Source organism: Sciurus carolinensis, chromosome 4 (genome assembly GCF_902686445.1).
Source record: "Sciurus carolinensis chromosome 4, mSciCar1.2, whole genome shotgun sequence".
Classification (NCBI taxonomy): Eukaryota; Metazoa; Chordata; class Mammalia; order Rodentia; family Sciuridae; genus Sciurus; species Sciurus carolinensis.
Genome location: NC_062216.1, coordinates 50273921 through 50292041, shown reverse-complemented (window position 1 = coordinate 50292041; position 18121 = coordinate 50273921). Strand labels below are relative to the sequence as shown.

General features: G+C 34.0%; 1 protein-coding gene across 7 annotated transcripts in view; it reads left to right on the top strand.

Moving 5' to 3' along the window:
- Nucleotides 1–18121, top strand: part of Hook3 (hook microtubule tethering protein 3) — a 159905-nt gene that overhangs the window by 81615 nt on the left and 60169 nt on the right. For all 7 annotated transcript variants that reach the window (XR_007108464.1, XR_007108465.1, XM_047550945.1 and 4 more), the window contains exons 11-14: nt 906–1107; nt 10178–10288; nt 10999–11086; nt 16095–16164. Coding sequence is in view for 5 of the 7 variants with exons in the window: in XM_047550945.1 (XP_047406901.1) it covers nt 906–1107; nt 10178–10288; nt 10999–11086; nt 16095–16164 (471 nt within the window). In the remaining 2 variants the exon portion in view is untranslated. The remainder of the gene's footprint in view (nt 1–905; nt 1108–10177; nt 10289–10998; nt 11087–16094; nt 16165–18121) is intronic.

Genomic DNA, 18121 nt, shown 5'->3' with positions numbered 1-18121 from the left:
GCTTTAGTTAAATGACCTTGTCTCCTACTGCTCAGAAAAAAAGAGACCATGAACTGTTGAACTCTCCATGCCCTCTGTCTGTTGCCTTTTGAGTGTATTCTTCCTCCTGCCCAGCACTAATTCATTTTCCAGCATGTCAGTCTCAAACCTTCATGCCTATGCAGGGTCTGTGTTATATCAATTATCATTTCTCTGCATCTTGAATCTCCCTTCTTCACACACACACACCACACACACACACACTTGCAGTTCTCTTTAATCTTAAAAAGAAAGATTTACCAACTCAGCTGGTAGAGTGCTTGCCTCGCAAGCACAAGGCCCTGAGTTCAATCCCCAGTACTGCAAAAAAAAAGAGAAAGATTTACTATTCTCACCTTTCTTCCAAAACTAAAATTACATAAGAAAAATTGATTCTCTCAGCTGGGATCATAGTTCAGTATTGCAACACTCAGCCTAGTATGCATGAGACCTTGGGTTCATTCCCCACCACCACACACACAGACACACACCCACACACATATATACACATAAATTACATTCTCTCTTCAGTCCCCATAATTTGCCACTGTCTATCTACTATCTTTTCCACTGAAACCTCTTTCCTATGATCATTCATGACTCATGCTTCACAACTTACTTCACTATTGCACAAATGTGATTTTGGTAGCTGCCCCCTGCTGCTCTCCCTGAATTATATAACATTCTCGACAGCATATTTTTCTGTAATTTTGATCATTTAAAAAAATCTGAGCAAAAAATTATCCTGAAATCACTTTTGGTGTCATAATTTCATTAGAATGTGTTGTTGCCTGATAACGCCTGATGATCTTTCTTGGTTTAACATTGTCTAAAGAGCTTTACAGCTGTGTGTATTTTTCTGATTTTTAATTTCCATCTTATTCTAGACATTCTTCTGATAAAGTATCTAAACTAGAAGGTCAAGTGGAATCTTATAAAAAGAAGCTGGAAGACCTTGGTGATTTGAGGCGGCAGGTTAAACTCTTAGAAGAGAAGAATACTATGTACATGCAGAATACTGTCAGTCTAGAGGAAGAGTTAAGAAAGGCCAATGCAGCACGAAGTCAACTTGAGACATATAAAAGACAGGTAAAAGAACAGAAACAACTTTCCTCATGATGGTTTTAAACAAGCTCTCTTCTAGGACACATAGTTTATCAAAACCACTGACTTTGTTTTTATAGTTTTTAACCTTTTCCTTATTATATTTATTCATATTTAAAGAACTTTGAACATAATTCTTATCCAGAGGATTTTGACTGGTCTCTAAAGCAATTTACCCCCTCTTTGTAATTTTTATAATTTAATATGAAATACTTAAGACATACACAATAGGGCTAGGTGTGATGGTTTGCTTCTGTAGTCCCAACTACTAAGGAGGCTGATGCAGGAGAATCATTTGAGGGCAGCCTAGGTAACACAGTGAGACCGTCTTAAGGTAGGTGCAGTGGCATATGCCTCTAATCCCAGAGTCTCTGGAGGCTGAGGCAGAAGGATCCCAAGTGCAAAGCCAGCCTCAGCAACTTGGCAAAGCCCTAAGCAACTATGTAAGACACTATCTCAAAATAAAATATAAAGGTGCTGGGGATGTGTGCCAGTTAAGCACCTGTGGGTTCAATCCCTGGTACCAAAAAAAGAAAAAAAAAACAGCAAAAGTACAATATAGTAAATACATGCTTAAAATTATAGCACTTTATCCCTTGTTACAGTAGCTACTGTTTTGTGGTTTTCATTCCATGCATCTTTTTATATTTTTGCTACATATCTGTTTATTTCTCAAAATTTATTACATTTGTACAGTTTCCAAAACTAAATAAATGATTCAGTGAAAATACTCTTCTGTAAGGGCACCATGGCACACCTATAATCCCACCTACCTGGGAGACTAAAGCAGAAGGATCATAGGTTCAAGGCCAGCCTTGGCAACTTAGCAAGACCCTATTTCAGGATGCAAAATTAAAAGGGCTAGGGGTGTAACTCAGTAGTAGAGTACTCCTGGCTTCAAAGCCCAGTACCAAAAAAAGAAAATGCTCTTCTTTATTTGACTTTTTTTTTCTCCTCAGTATATTTATGGGATTCACACATGTTGATAAGCATAGCTTTATACTGTTCATTGTTATTGCTGTATAGTATTCCATTGAGTGACTATTCCAAAATTTATCCACTTTACTTTTTTTGTTTTTTTTTTTGTTTTGTTTTTTTTGGTATTGGGAATTGAACTCAGGGGCACTCAACCACTGAGCCACATCCCCAGCCCTATTTTGTGTTTTATTTAAAGATAGGGTCTCACTGAGTTACTTAGTGCCTCACCATTGCTGAGGCTGGCTTTGAACTCACGATCCTCCCACCTCAGCCTCCCGAGCTACTGGGACTACAGGCATGTACTATCCTACCCAGTTTATCCACTTTCCATTTGAAGGACATATGTTGTCACTTTTATACACACACACACGCACACACACACACAAAGAAATGCCACTATGAACCATACTGATCATGTCTGCCTTTGTGCACATGTAGAGGTTCCATAGCTTTATAAGTTTTTTTTTTTTCTTTTTTTTTTTTTTGTTCTGATGCCAGGGGTTGAACCTAGGAACACATAACCACTGAGCCACATCCCCAGCCCATTTTAATTCTTATTTTGAGACAGGGTCTTGCTAAGTTGTTTAGGGTCTCATTAAGTTGCTGGGGCCAGCCTCAAACTTGGGATCTTCCTGCCTCAGACACCCTAATATCTGGGATTATAAGCATGCACCACCATGCCCAGCTTTATGGAATTTCGTAGAGCAGCATCAATGTAATAGATATTCCAAAATGTTCTTCGAAGTGATTATATTACCAGCAAAAAGTTCATATGGATTCCTTTGCTCTACCTCATCACCAACATACAGTGTTGTCAAACTTTAAATTTTGATTGGATGAATATAAATTCGTGTCTCCTTATGATTATACTTGGCATTAGGCAGATGACAAATATTTGAACTGACCATATTTCTTTTGGAATTGCCTATTTTTATCTTTTACCCGTTTTAAATATTTAATTCTTTTTCTTACTCATTTAACTTTTTAAATTTTCTGGTGCTAGGGATTGATCTCAGGGATACTTTGCACTGAGCTTCATCCTCAGCCATTTTTATTTTTTATTTTAAGAAAGGGTCTCACTGAGTTGCTGCAGTTGGCTTCAAACTTACAATCCTCCTGTGATTTATAAAACTTTTCATATGTTCTTTATATTAATTTTTCATTACTTTATTTTCATTGTTAATTTCCTACAGATATCTGACTTGTCAGTATTTTTTAAGAGTCCTTTTTTAATGTAATGAGCTTTAAATATCTTTTTCTTTATGACTTATATTTTTTATCTTAAGAAATTATTTTCTGTATAAGGATGGAAGTCCAATCTCTTATTTTCATTACAAAGATTTAAAGTTTGTTTTGCATATTTAGATTTATAATCCATTTGGAATTTTTTCCTAGGGTGTGAGAAGGAATCCATTTAATATTTTTGTGTGTGTGGATATGTAGTGGTCCATTCTTCCCCAGTGACCAACAGTTCTATCTTACATATTTAAAGTTTTCATTTTGCATATGGGTTTATTTCTGGCACTCTCTTCTGTTCTCTTGGTCTATTTGTTTATTTCCATGCTACTACTACACTGTCTAATTTTTGTAGCTTTTTAGTAATTTTGATGTTTGGTAGAGAAGACTCTCTTATCTGTTCTTTTTCAAAACTGTCTATTCTTGGACCTTTGTTTTCTTTAATTCAAAAACCCTTGGGATTGAAATTCCATTGAGTCAGTTGATTGATTTGGAAAGAACTGACATCTTTGTGACAGAAAGTATTCCTATCTATGAATATATCTCTCTTTCCATTTATTTAGGTCTTCAGCATCTTTCAATTTAAGTTTTATCATGTTCTAAAGATCATGCACATATTTTGCTATATTTAGTCATAGGTATTTATGGTTTTGGTTGTTTGTATAAATGTAGTTAGTTAATGGAAGATATCATTTTCCATTTGTTGCTGATTTATACTGGCCTTGCAAAATTCTCATATTACTTATGATAATATCACATTAAAGATGATATAGTGAACAAATTCGTTTTGTTTCTTTATACTCCATACCCTTTTTTTCTCCTTTATCAGCATAATTGGCCTTTAATACAACTTTATGTAAAAGAAATAGTAGTGGGAAACCATTTCATATTTTTTTTTATTATGTCCAGAGTGCTGTTTTTAATTATAATTATTGGCATATTTTAACTATACAAAATAATGGGTCTCTTTATTTTTTCTTTCTTCTTCTGGAACTGGAGACTTAACCCAGTGGCTTTTTTGCACTGAGTTACATCCCCAGCCTTTTTTTTTTTTTTTTTTTGGAGACAGAGTCTTGCTAAGTTGCTGAGGCTGATCTCAAGATTTGCAGTCCTCCTGACTCAGCCTCCCAGGTCACTGGATTATAGGTGTGTGCCACTGCACAAGGCTAAATTATGGGTTACATTGTAACATTTTCATATATGCATGTAATATACTTTGATTGTATATACTTTTCCCATTACCCTCTTTTCCTCCCTTCTCCTAGTATCTTCCTCCTTCTCTAATAGTCCCCCTTCTATGTTCATGTCATCTCTTTTTCCTCTAGATTCCACATATGAAAAAAACCATGGAATACTTATCTTTGAGTTTGGCTTGTTTCACTTAACTTGCTGATCTCCAGTTTGGTCTGTTTTCCTGCAAATGACATGATTTTATTTTCCTCTATGGCTGAATAACACTCCAATGTGTGTATATACCATATTTTTTTTTTATTCACTTGGCTATTGTTAATAGTGCCATCATAATCATGACTACGGAGATATCTCTATTGTATGCTGACTTTTATTATTCTGAGTATTTACCTAGGAGTGATGTAGACCCTGGGAATGTTATATGGTTCTTCTGTTTTTAGTTATTTTGTGAAATTTTTAGTGGTTACACTAATTTACTTTTCCACCAACAGCATATAAGGATTCCTTTTCCCCACATCCTCACTCACATTTCTTGTTGTTTTTTTTTATTATTTTTTCCTTGATAATAACCGTTCTGTCTAGAGTAAGATGGTGTCTCATTGTCATTTTTTTAAACATTTTTTAGTTGTAGATGAACACAATATCCTTATTTATTTTTTTGCGGTGCTGAGGATTGCCTCATGTGTGAGGCAAGTGCTCCACCATTGAGCTACAACCCCAGCGCTCAGTATAGTTTCGATTTGCATTTTCCTGATAACTAAATGTTTTGAATATTTCATGTATTTTTGAACCATTTGTACTTCTTTTGAAAAATGTCTGTTCAGCTCATTTGCCCATTTGTTGATTGGACTAACTTGTTTGTGTTAAATTTTTTTGAGTTCTTCATATATTCTGGATATTAATCCTATGTTAGATGAACAGTTGGCAAAGATTTTCTTCCTTTCTGTAGGTAGTTGCTTTACTCTGTTGATTGTTTGCTTTGCTGTGCAGAAGTTTTTTCATTTGATATAATCCCATTTGTTAATTCTTGCTACTATTTCCTGAGCTGTTAGAGTCCTGTTCAGAAAATCATTGCCTATAATAATATCTTCAAGCGTTTTACCTGTTTTCTTCTAACATTTTTAGAGTTTCAAGTCTTACATATGGGTCTTTGATCCATTTGAATTGATTTTTGAATAGGTTAAGAGATAGAGATCTAGTTTTTCAGTCACCAACAGGTCACTGTTTTTGATACAATAGCTCTGTTATATTATGAAGTCAGTATGGTGATTTCACTAGCATTGTTCTTTTTGTTTAGGATTTGCTCGTGTATTTGGGGTGTATTTGGGGTCTTTTGTGCTTCCATGTGAATTTTAGGATTGTTTTTTCTAGTTCTGTGAAGAATGTCATTGGTAATTTGATGGATATTGCATTGAATCTGTCCATCGCTTCCTGTAGTATGGCCATTTTACCAGTAATAATTCTCTCAGTCCATGAAAGGAGAGGTATTTCCTTTTTCAGTGTGTCCTCCAATTTCTTTCTTCAGTATTTTATAATTTTTTCCTTGTTAGAGGTCTTCCCCTCCATGGTTAGGTTTATTCATAGGTATTTTATTTTATTTGGGGCTATTGTAAATAGGGTTGTTTTCTCAATTTTTTTCCTTTTAATTTCTTTCTTTTAATTTCTCAGTGAATTCATCATTGATGTCCGGGAAGGCTACCAACTCCATGTCAATTTTGTATCCTGCTTCTTTGCTGAATTTATCAGAAACTTCTGGTGAATTCCTTAGGGTTTTCTAGGTACAGTCATTATCTTCTGCAGACAGGGATGGTTGCATTCATTTTATTTGTTTCTCTGGTCTAATTGGTCTTGCTGAAGTTCACAGTACAAGTACTGCCCATGGTTGGTAAACACCTCTAATTCTATCAACTCCGAAGGCTGAGGCAGAAGGATGGGAAGCTCAAGGACAGTCTTAGCAACTTTGAGACCCTGTCTCAAAATTTAAAAAATTAAGAAGGGCTGGCGATGTAGCTCAATGGTAGATTACCCCTGAGTGTAATCCCCAGTACTACACACACAGAATAAAGTTTCCAGTACTGTGTTGACTAAGGGTGGTAAGAGTGAATGCCCTGTCTTGTTCCTGGTTTTAGAGAAATGCTTTCAGTTTTTCCCCATTAAGTGTGATATTGGCTATTGGTTTGTCATATGACAGCCTTTATTATGTTGAGGAATGATCCTTCTATACCTCATTTATTTGGGGTTTTTATCATGAAGGGATGTTGAATTTTAATTTTTTGTTTTTAGTTGTAGATGGCCATAATACCTTTATTTTATTTATTTATATGGTGCTGAGAATGGAACCCAGTGCCTCACACATGCAAGGCAAGCACCCTACCACTGAGCGACAATCCCAGGCCAGGAATGTTGAAATTTGTCAAAGGATTTTTCTGCATCTTATAGAAATGATTATGTGATTTTTATCCTTGATTATGTTTATGTTTGTATTACATTTATTGATTTGTGTATGTTGAACAAATCTTGCATCCCTGAAATGAAATCAACTGGGTCATGCTCTAGGATATTTTTAATGTGATGTTGAATTCACTTTGAAAGTATTTTATTGAGGATTTTTGCATCCATATTTATCAAGGATATTGGCCTATAATTTTCTTTGTGTATAGGTGTGTGTGTTCTTATCAGGTTTTGTAATACTGGAACATTTATAGAATGAGTTCCAGAGTTCCTTTCCTTTCTATCTTATGGAATAGTTTTAAGAAGCTTTAGAATTAGTTTTTCTTTTCTTTTCTTTTCTTTTTTCTTTCCTTTCCTTTCCTTTCCTTTTTTTTATCCTTAATACAGATTTTATTTTTTGGAATTAGTTTTTCTTTAAAAGTCTGGTAAAATTCAGCAGTGAATATACATCTTGTCCTGGGCTTTTCTTTGTTGGAAGGCTTTTTTATTACTGCTTCAATTTCACTGCCTATTACTTGTCTATTTAGATTTTTTATATTTTCTTGTTCAAGTTTGATAAATCAAATATATCTATAAATTGTTTCTTCTGAATTTTCTGATTTATTGGCAATGCAAGTTTTCAAAGTATTACCTCATGATCCTATGGATTTTAGCATAATCCATTGTAATATCCCAGTTTTTTGTCTCAACTTTTATTTGTTTGGGTCTTCTCTCTTTTTTTGGTTAGTTTGGTTAAGCGTTTGTCAGTACCGTTTATCTTCTCAACTAGCCAACTCTTTGCTTCATTGATCATTCATATTTTTCTTTTAGTCTCTCTTTTATTTCTGCTGATTCTTACTATTTCTTTCCTTCTACTGATTTGGGTGATTTTTTTCCCCCTTATTATTCTGAGGCATCATTAGATTATATCTTAGATCTCTGTTTTACTAATTTAAGTATTTATAGCTATAAGCTGCCCTTATGTAACTGCTTTTACTATATCCCATGTGTTCTGGTAGGTTGGGTGTCCATTATCATTTGATTCTAGGAATTTTAAAATTTCTCCCCAGTTATCCAAAAGTATAGTATTCTGTATCCATGTGTTTATATAATTCCTGAAGTTTCTCTTGATTCTATTTTCTGTTTCATTCTGTTGTGATGTGATAAAGATGTAAGAAATTATTTTATTTGTGTGAGTGTATGTGTATATTTGTTAGGACTTGCTTTATGCCTAAAATCTGTTTTGAAAAATGCTCTGTGTGCTGATGAAAAATATGTGTATCCTATAGCTATTAGATGGAATATTCTGTAGATGGCTGTTAAGTCTGTGTGATCTATAGTGTAATTTAATTATGATGTTTCTTTGCTCATTTTTTTGCCTGGATGGCCTATCCATTGATGAAAATGGGGTAGTAAAGTCATTGAAGTCATGCACTATTATATTGGGACCTCTCTACCCCTTTGTGTCTTGTAATTTTTTTTTAAATAGGATGCGCCAGTGTTCAGTGCATATACCTTTACAGTCATTATATTTTTCTTGACTGATTGTACCCTTATCAGTATATTGTGATCTTGCTTTTTTCTGATCAATTTTGGCTTAGTTTATTTTGTCAGATGAATCCTAAAGCTACTATGCTTGCTTTAGGATTGCATTTGATTTGGATTATCCCTCTCCATCTTTACTTTCAGCCTGTATATGCCTTTGTGAGTTTCAAACAGTTGGGTCTTGCGTTTTAATTCATTCAGCTAGTCTGCCTCTTTGCATTGGATAATTTAGATCGTTTACATTCAGGGTTGTTATTGTAAGGCAAATTACCAGTTCTTGCTCTTTTGCTATTGTTGTTTCAGATGTTTTGAATCTCTTATTTGTCTTAGAGGTTTACTGAAATAATCATGTTTGATTCTGTCCCACTTCTCCTTTGCTCTTTTGATTATGTTTATCTTGCTTCCTCATCTGGTTGTAGGATTCCTTTGAGGATCTTCTGTGATGCTGGTTTAGTGGTCTTGAATTCTTCTAGTTAATGCTTATCTTAAAAAGTGTTTGCTTCCTTGTCGATTTTGAAGGCTATCCTTGCTGAATACAGTAATCTTATATTCTTCAGGGTTTGAAATACACGATTCCATGTCTTCCTGACCCTTAGAATTTCTGCTGAGAAATCTCTTGTTCTGATGGATTTGCATTTATAGGTGTCTTGGTGCTTCTCTTACAGTTTTTAATATTCTTTCTTTGTTCTGATCTTTTGGCAGTTCATCTATAATAAGTCATGAAAAGTTTCTTTTCTGGTCGTGTTTATTTGGGGTTCTAAATACCTCTAGTACCTGGTTGTCCACATCATTGCTAAGATTTTGAAAAATTTCTCCTATTACTTCACTGAATAAAATGCCATTTACCTGTAGCTGGACTTCCTCTTCTGTCACTTTAATTGCTTACTTTAGCTTTTCCCAGATAAGGCAAAGAGTAAAAATTCAAACATAATTGTCTGTTAACTGGCTGTGGTTGCAGATTTACAAGTTATACTTTTTAAAATCCAAAGTACATGATTTATCTTGCCAGCTGAAGAATTTTTGTTCTAGCCCACCTTTTTACTGCCTCACTACCTTTTAGAGCACAAAGCAGTTAATAACTACTTAACTCCTTTTGAACTGGTACTGGCAACTTCTACATGAATTCCCACTTTAGCTTAGCTATGTGATTGGATACCCACCCCAACATTTCTTTCTTTTTTCTTTTTCTTTGGTGGTGGGGTTTTGTTTTGTTTTTTTTTTTTATTTTTTTATTTCTTTATTTTTTATTTTTCCCTCAATACATAATGGGTTTTAGACTTCTGGTTAGCTGTATTGCTGGAAATGAAAATCCTGTGGATTCTTTTATAATTTTGAACAGTGTTAGTCTAAATCTGATTTGGGAATCTGCAGTATCTTGGCTGATTCTTGTTTCTGGTTTTCTCCATTGATTCTTGTTTCTGGTTTTCTCCATTGTATTCAGCTGCTGGGTCATATGCATTCATTTGCATATTCATAGGGACGGGGTTTTTCATAGACCTGGAGAAAGAAAATGATTTTTTCTTTTTATGGGAGAGGGGTTTGGTGTCTGGGGATCAAACCCAGAGCCCCACACATGCTAAGCATATGCTCTACCACTAAGCTACACCTTTAGCCCCAATAATGATAATTTCTAATGTTTCAAGTAATAAAAATTAATGGTATCTTTCTGTATCAGGTAGTAGAACTTCAAAATAGATTATCTGAAGAATCAAAGAAAGCAGATAAATTAGACTTTGAATATAAGCGGCTAAAAGAAAAAGTTGATAGTCTTCAAAAGGAAAAGGATGTAAGTATATATATTAGGCACTTTGATTTTGACCACTGATAAAATTAAGACCCTGATCTTTAATTCATGTTTTGACTACATTAATTCCTTCTGTTCATGAATTTAAAAATTAGAGATTCTCTTTATGTTTAAATTACAAAAGATTCAAAAGATTCCATTTGTTTTGGAAATAGATCTAAAATAAAAGATGAATTATTTTATTTCCATATTAATTTCTTTAATATATATTTATCTTTTCTACCACTGTTGCCTCTTAAAGTGTTTTGCTCTTTCTATAAATTTGTGTAGTTTTTCTGCTTTCTATGTGATTGATTTATAGGACATTTATTTTTCAGTATGTTTTGAATCTTTTAAAGATATTTTCACTTTTCTTGGTTTATGAATACCTGGTCTTTATTCTTTGATCTTTTATGTTTAATGAAAAGAATGTTAAGAAGTTAGTTCCTTATAGTTAAGGATGAAGTAGGTAGCTCTGTTTCTTATGTTTAACTGTGTTGCATATTGCCTTGCAATAGTAGACATTCAGTATTATTAAATGAAAAAAATTTGTTTTAATCTTTTTATCTTTCTATGAACTTTCCATAAAAGACCATAATGTAAAGTATGTCTGGTTCACTGTTGTTTATCATTTTATTAGGTAAGGCAAAGACCACTAATAAATAGATTCATAAAGCTTAAAGCTAACCTTCCTTGTTTATATATCCTTCCAGAGATTAAGAACAGAAAGGGATTCTCTAAAGGAAACCATTGAAGAGCTTCGTTGTGTACAGGCTCAGGAAGGACAGCTTACCACTCAAGGTAAAACATATTGGTAATCCAAACAAGATGATTTATTTCTGATGATTAGTAAAAATATTAGGTTCACTTTAAGATGAAAATAAAAATTGGTTAGAGGCAATAAAATTGATACAGAGTTTTTAACTCTAACCCAGGCTTATGGAAAATAGGCTATAGTTGTGGGACCAGATTTACTTGCCAATGTTTAAAGCAGTTTGCCGGCATTTGAGTTTTATTAGGTCAAAAGCATTTCTTTTTTTTTTTTTTCTTCATACCTTTAAAAAAGACTTTATATTTAGAGTACTTTTAGGTTCACAATAAAAGCAAAAAGAAGGCACATGTTTCCCATAGATTCTTGTGCCCACAAACATACATAACCTCTCTCATTAGCAACATCCCCCACCAGAGTGTGGTACATTGGTTTCAGTTGATGAACATACATTTTTATCACCAGGAGGACATAGTGCACGTTAGGGTTAATTCTTATGGGACTGAATAAATATATAATGATGTATCCACCGTTATATTATCATACATCGTATTTCCACTGCTTTGAAATTTAGTCTCTGCACTCCCCCCTATTCAGTGCCCAATAACCCTGGGTAAACCACTAGTCTTACTGATCTTTTTACTGTCTCCATAGGTTTATTTTATACAATATCATAGAGTTGGAATCACCTAGTATGTAGTCTTTCCAGATTGGTTTCTTTGGTTGTTACTGTTTTTAGATATACATGACTGTAGAGGATATTTTGACATAGTATACATACATGGAGTACAACTCATTCTAATTAGGATCCCATTCTTATGGTCGTACATAATGTGGAAGTCATCTTTGTTAACCTGGAAACTTACTCCAAAAAACTTCCCATGTTCTGTTTAAAAGTATAGCAAACATTCTGAGTCTGTGTTTTTTGTTTGTTTTCCCTCACCTGAGAAAAGTTGAGTGGATTTTAATCCATTAAGGAACTTTTCTCCAAAATCTATTTTTTTCTCTTATGAGAGGATCAACACTCAACTCACTCTACCACTGCTCTCATTCTGACAGTGGGGGACTGTGGAAGATTGATAACTTGAATGGCTTTGGTTTGTTCACTCCCACCCTAATAACCAGTCCCTCCTTGCCTGCTTAGTTACCTGAAATGGGAATTTTTATTTTCCTGTGACTACCCTTATTCTTAATTCTGTTCCTTCTAAAAACCTGTATATCTACTTTATTCTCTTTACCTTCTAACCTGCTGTAGTCTCTCTTAACTAACTCTCTCATCTGGCCTCCTTTTTTCAACTTATCTAGCCTGCCTATCAACTATTTTAACCATTTTCTCCCTACTACTTCCTTCCCTTATCTTCTTGACCTGTTTTTAGTCCAAGCTTGTCAAACTTTAGGCAGCCTAAAGATTCCTCCCACATTCCAAATTACGAAAACCAACTAAAGAAAATTATATCTTTCTTGATTATTTTCACCAAAAACTCATCATTTCTTATTATAATTGAATCTTCATTGCTTGCATGGCAGTTCTTTCATGTGTCTCTAATCAGTTCTCCTTGAGTTTTTCCAAAATTTTGTCCCTAATCTGAACCTTAACCCTTTTAGTCTCAGCTCCTGTGTCATCATGTATACTCTTATAGTTTTCTGTTTGCTGCTTAAAAGCCTATGTATTTTAACCTTCTTTATGTTCATATCCTTTGACCTAACAATTTTGCTCTAAAAATTTAATGAATTAAAACATTATTTCTAATAGTGAAGTTTAGAAACAACCTAAAATTTCAGCATTGTAGGAATGGCATTCTCATTTGGCCGTATACTGTAGAGCCATTAAAAGGAATAAGGTATATCTTGTATATGCCTGAGAGATGTGTGTGTCACATCAGTAAGTTAGAAAAGTAGGTGACAATGTTCTTGATAACTCCCTCAGCAAACTTGGAATAGAATGAAACTTACTCAGCCTAGTTAGAGGGTACCCGGGAAAAACCTATGGCTAACCTCATACTTAATGATGAGAAACTGAATGTTTTTCCCCTCAAATGAGGCAAGGATGTTCACTCTTATCACTTTTATTTAGCATGGTGTGAGAGGTTCTAGTGAGTGCAGTCTGGCAAAAGAATGAGATAGAAAACCTCTAAGATGGAAAAGGAGGATTTAAAAAAAAAAACAACAGATTTGGTGGGCACAGTGGCACACACCTGTAGCTTGGGCTGAGGCAGCAGGATTGCAAGTTCAAAGCCAGCCTCAGCAACTTAGTGAGGTCCTGTCTCAATATATATATATATTTTTAAAGGGCTGGCATTGTGGCTTAGTGGTTAAGTGCCCCTGGATTTGATCCCCGGAACCAAAAAAAAAAAAAAAAAAAAGAAATCTAAGAAATGTGGTCAGCATGATCTCAAGATAAAAGATCAGTATAGAAATACCAATTATATTTCTGTATACTACCGGTGAATATTCTGAAAGTGAAATTACAGTGATATTTAAAAGAAATGAAATTCGGGACTGGAAGTATAATTCATTGGTAGAGCACTTGCCTAGCATATGTGAGGCCCTGGGTTCAATTCCACAGGATTGCAAAAGAAAAAAATAAAAGAGAGAAAAAGGAGTGCCAGGCATGGTGGTGTATGCTTGAACCCCAGCAATCCATACAACTCAGGTGGCTGAAGCAGGAGGATCACAAAATAAAATTTGTCTTAAAATAAAATTCAAATAAGGGCTGGCGGTATAGCTCAGAGGCAGAATGTTTATTGGTCCAGTCCACAAAAAGAAGAGAAAAAAGAAATGAATTAAAATACTTAGAATAAGTTTAAGAAAGAAACGCAAGACTTGTACACTGAAAACTATAAAGCATTGCTGAGATAAATTAAAATAAGGTCTAAATAAATGAGGAGACTTCTCATATTCGAGTATTAGAAGATTCAGTACAGTTAAGATTACAGCTCTCCTCATACTGGTCCAAGGATTCATTTTAATCCCAATCAAATCTCTGGATTATTTTTTTGTAAAAATTGACAAACTGATCCTAAAATTGATATGAAAATACAGAGGAGCTAGCATGAAGAACTTCTACAACTTTACTTAAAAATTTGCTGTAAAACTACTTTAATAGAGGCAGCATGGGACCTGTGTAAGAATAGACATAGTGATCAATGTAATTTACCACATTAACAAAATGAAGGTGAAAACAACTGTATATGATCATGTAAGCTGATACAGAAAAGGCCTTTTTGTGTGTGTCTACGTGTGGTAATGGGGATTTACCCCAAGGCCTTGCACATATTAGGCAAGCACCCTATCACTGAGGTATACCCCTAATCCTTTTTATTTTATCATGAGACAGGGTCTTGCTAAATTGCCCAGACTGTCCTTGAAATTGGAATCCTCTTGCCCCATCCTCCTAAGTAACTGAGATGATGGGCATGCACCACCATACCTGGCCCAGAAAAGGCATTTTACAAAACTCAACATCCGTTTATAATGTTAAAATCTCAGTATAACTAGGAAGAGAAGAAAACTTCCTTAACCTGATTTTAAAAAATACGAAAAACCTGTAGCTAACATTATACTCAATAGTGAAGACTAAAAGCTTTCCCTCCAAGGTCAGGAATGATACTCATTATCATCAGTTCTGTTTAACATAATACTAGAATTTCTAACAAGGGCAATGGAATAAAGGGAATGGAGGAGGAGTTTTAAGAGAAAATTAAATGTTTAGAGGAATATCTTGATGACATTTAATTTGGCAATGATTCCCTTGAATTGATAGCAAAAGCATAGAAAACAAAACAAAAAAATAGATGAGTAGGACTTTTATCAGAATTGAAAGCTTTTCCGCATCAAAGGACACTATCAACCAAGTGAAATTAACCACAAAATAGTAGAAAATATTTGCAAATCATATATTTCATTAGGAATTAATATCTAGACTATACAAAGTTTCTGTAAATCAATAGCAGTAAACACAAAATACAACATGGTGGCACAGGGGTGTAATCCCAGCTACTCAGAAGACTGAGGCAATGGAATTACAAGTTAAAGGCTGGCTAGAACAACTTAGGGAGACCCTGTCTCAAAACAAAAAATGGGTTAGGGTTATATCTCAGTGGTAGGCACCTGCCTAATGTGTTTATGCTAGACCCTGAGTAATGCTTGCCTGGCATGCATGAAACCCTGGGTTTGATCCTCAGCACCTCTTACAAAACAAAACTAGAACCACTTAATACCAGTTTGGGTAGCTAATACTCTATCCCTAGAAAAGAAAAAGAAGTGCTGATGAGAATATGGAGAAATTGGAACTCACGTACATTGTTGGTAGGAATGATCAGTGCTGCAAAAACAAGTTTGTTGGCTCTTGAGAAAGTTAAACAAAATTACTATATGATTTAGCAACTCCATTCCGAAGTGTATACACAAAGAATTGAAAATGTTGGACCAACCAAAGGCTTGTGCACAAATGTTCATAGCAACAGCATTCACAGTCACCAAAAAGTGGAAGCAAAGCAAGTATATATTGATGAATGATTGGATAAACAAAATGTATTTGTATTCAATGGAATATTATTTGCCCACAAAAGGAAGGAAATTCTGATAAATGCCAAAATATGAACGAATCTTTAAAGCATTATTTTAAGTAAGCCAGACACAAAAAGATAAATATCGTATGATTCTGCTTATATGGGGTATTTAGAGTGGGCAAATCACTGAGAGAGAAAGTAGAATAGAGATTACCAGGGACCAGGAAAGAGAGGAATGGAGAGTTATTGCCTAATGTTTTTAGCATTTCTGATTGAGTGACAAAAAGTTTTGAAAATAGGTGGTGGTAATGGCCACACATTGTGAATGTATGTAATGCTACATAGTTGTACACTTAAAATGGTAAAATACTGCAAGACTACTGCATTGTGGTCTTAAACTTGAGTAAAATGGTGATTTTATCTGTTAAAATTAATGCTTAAGGTAGGGTTTCCTGTAAAAATTGTATTACTTAACTAAAGGATGTAGTTGTGCTTCCTATTAACCTTGTATTTACATCTTTGTTTATAGGATTAATGCCTCTGAGCAGTCAGGAGTCTTCAGACAGCCTAGCGGCAGAGATTATTACACCTGAAATCAGGTAAAGAGATTGTGATGTTCACAGTCACACTGCATCATATTTCTGGAGAAAACTGATTGCTCTACAATTACAAAGGACCAGATATTTTTCATTACTAGTACTTAGAATCTGAATTCAGTGTTGAATTTCCGTGTTTTCAACATGTTAGAAACTTTCTTCAACTGGTCCAACCGATAACTGATTTTCTCATTTCAATAGGGCATTCTTTCACACAGAGTAAACTAATATATCCTGTTTGGATTCCCTCAACAAGCATTTAGCAGTGTTGGCCAAAGACAAAGATTATGCTTAGCTATCAGCCTGCAAAATATTTTATCTAATAACTACTTGGAATGGTCTGGGAAAGATATAATGCTATAGAGAGGAGGAAATATCTCCCTATCTCTACCTACTCTTCCCTCAGTAATTCCTTACCTTTTTATTTAGCCAAAGCATTTTTTAAAGTTCGGTTTATTTTAGCATATGCATATGAATGAGAAATGGGTTTGGGTGAAGGCCTCTGTTTCCAGAAGGAAAATGACTAGTTCTGTGTATTGTCTTTACCCTTTCTGGGCCTTTTTAAAATGGACACTGACCTTGATTCTTCAGGGGTAGGTGTGGTGGCACACAGTTGTAAACCCAGCTACTTGGGAGACTGAAGCAGGATGATTGATAGTTTGAGACCATCCTAGGCAACTTACTGAGACCCTTTTTCAAAGTAAAAAAGACTGGGGGTGAAGCTAAGTGGTGGAGGGCCCCTGTGTTCAATTCCTAGTACTGAGGAAAAAAAAAAAAATCTTTGGGATTATTAAATGGAATTAATGACTGTGTAAAAGTTTTATAAACTTTAAAAGTTGAAATAAGAAATATTCATTGAATAAATAGTTTATTATTATTGATATTTATTTAAGAAGTATAAACAAAAGAAGTATACATTCAACATCATGTCTAGAAACATCTTTACTGCTTCCTAATATGTTACTTTATAAATGAACCAATAAAATTAGTTGAATGGATGAATATTTATTATTTAAGAATATTTATAAATAAATGGCTAGGTCCCCCCCAAAAAAAATTTTTTTAAAGATTCAACAAGTTTTTTTTTGCATATTACTAGATAACAAATTAAAATATGCTCTGTGTTCAGAAGAACTATCAAGAAAATGAAATGATTAACAGTGATCAAAAGATTGTAACTTAGGTCATAGAGGGTTATTTGGTACTTTTTATTGATGTTGAAAGTGTGAAAAATTGGAAAACTTAAAGTAGGGATGAAAGATTAATGTGGAACAACTTTTTTTTTTTTTTTAGCAAATTAACAAAAGGTCTCATGTAAAAGTGTGCTTATCTTTTAACTGAAAAATTGCATTTCTGAGAATTAATCCTAAGGAATATTTTTGTACACAAAGGTATATCCTATTAACATGTTAAAACTCAAAGTTGATAATCTGCCCAATAACTGGGCATTAATTAAATAACTGATTTACTTATATATTTTAAAACTGTGTCATTTAAAATACTAAAGTATAATTAATAATAAGGATTGTGAACTTTTAAACTGTAAATAGCAGGTACTAGTGCAACATGTGTTGTGTGTTACTATTTTTTTAAGAATATGTGCATATATGTATACAGATATAGAAAGCTGTATTTCAACCATAGTTCTTTTGCATCAAAGCATTAAAGAGAATTATAGTTTCTTTTATCTTTTATTCCCTACAATAAGTGTGTTTGCTTTGTAATTGAAAAATACAAAGTTATTGTTGCCCATATGCAAAATATTTCACATTCTATATAATTTCTAGAATTAAGTGACAAGTTTGACTCATCTTTTCAGTAACAAAAGTAAAAATGCTTGATAAGATTTATGGTGTTTATGGAGTAAGAGCTGATTTTAATATGTATTCTCATTTTGATTTGGTTTTTTAGTTTTTCATGAGAAGCACAGCTTTTCATAGTATCTGGCATCTGATAGCAC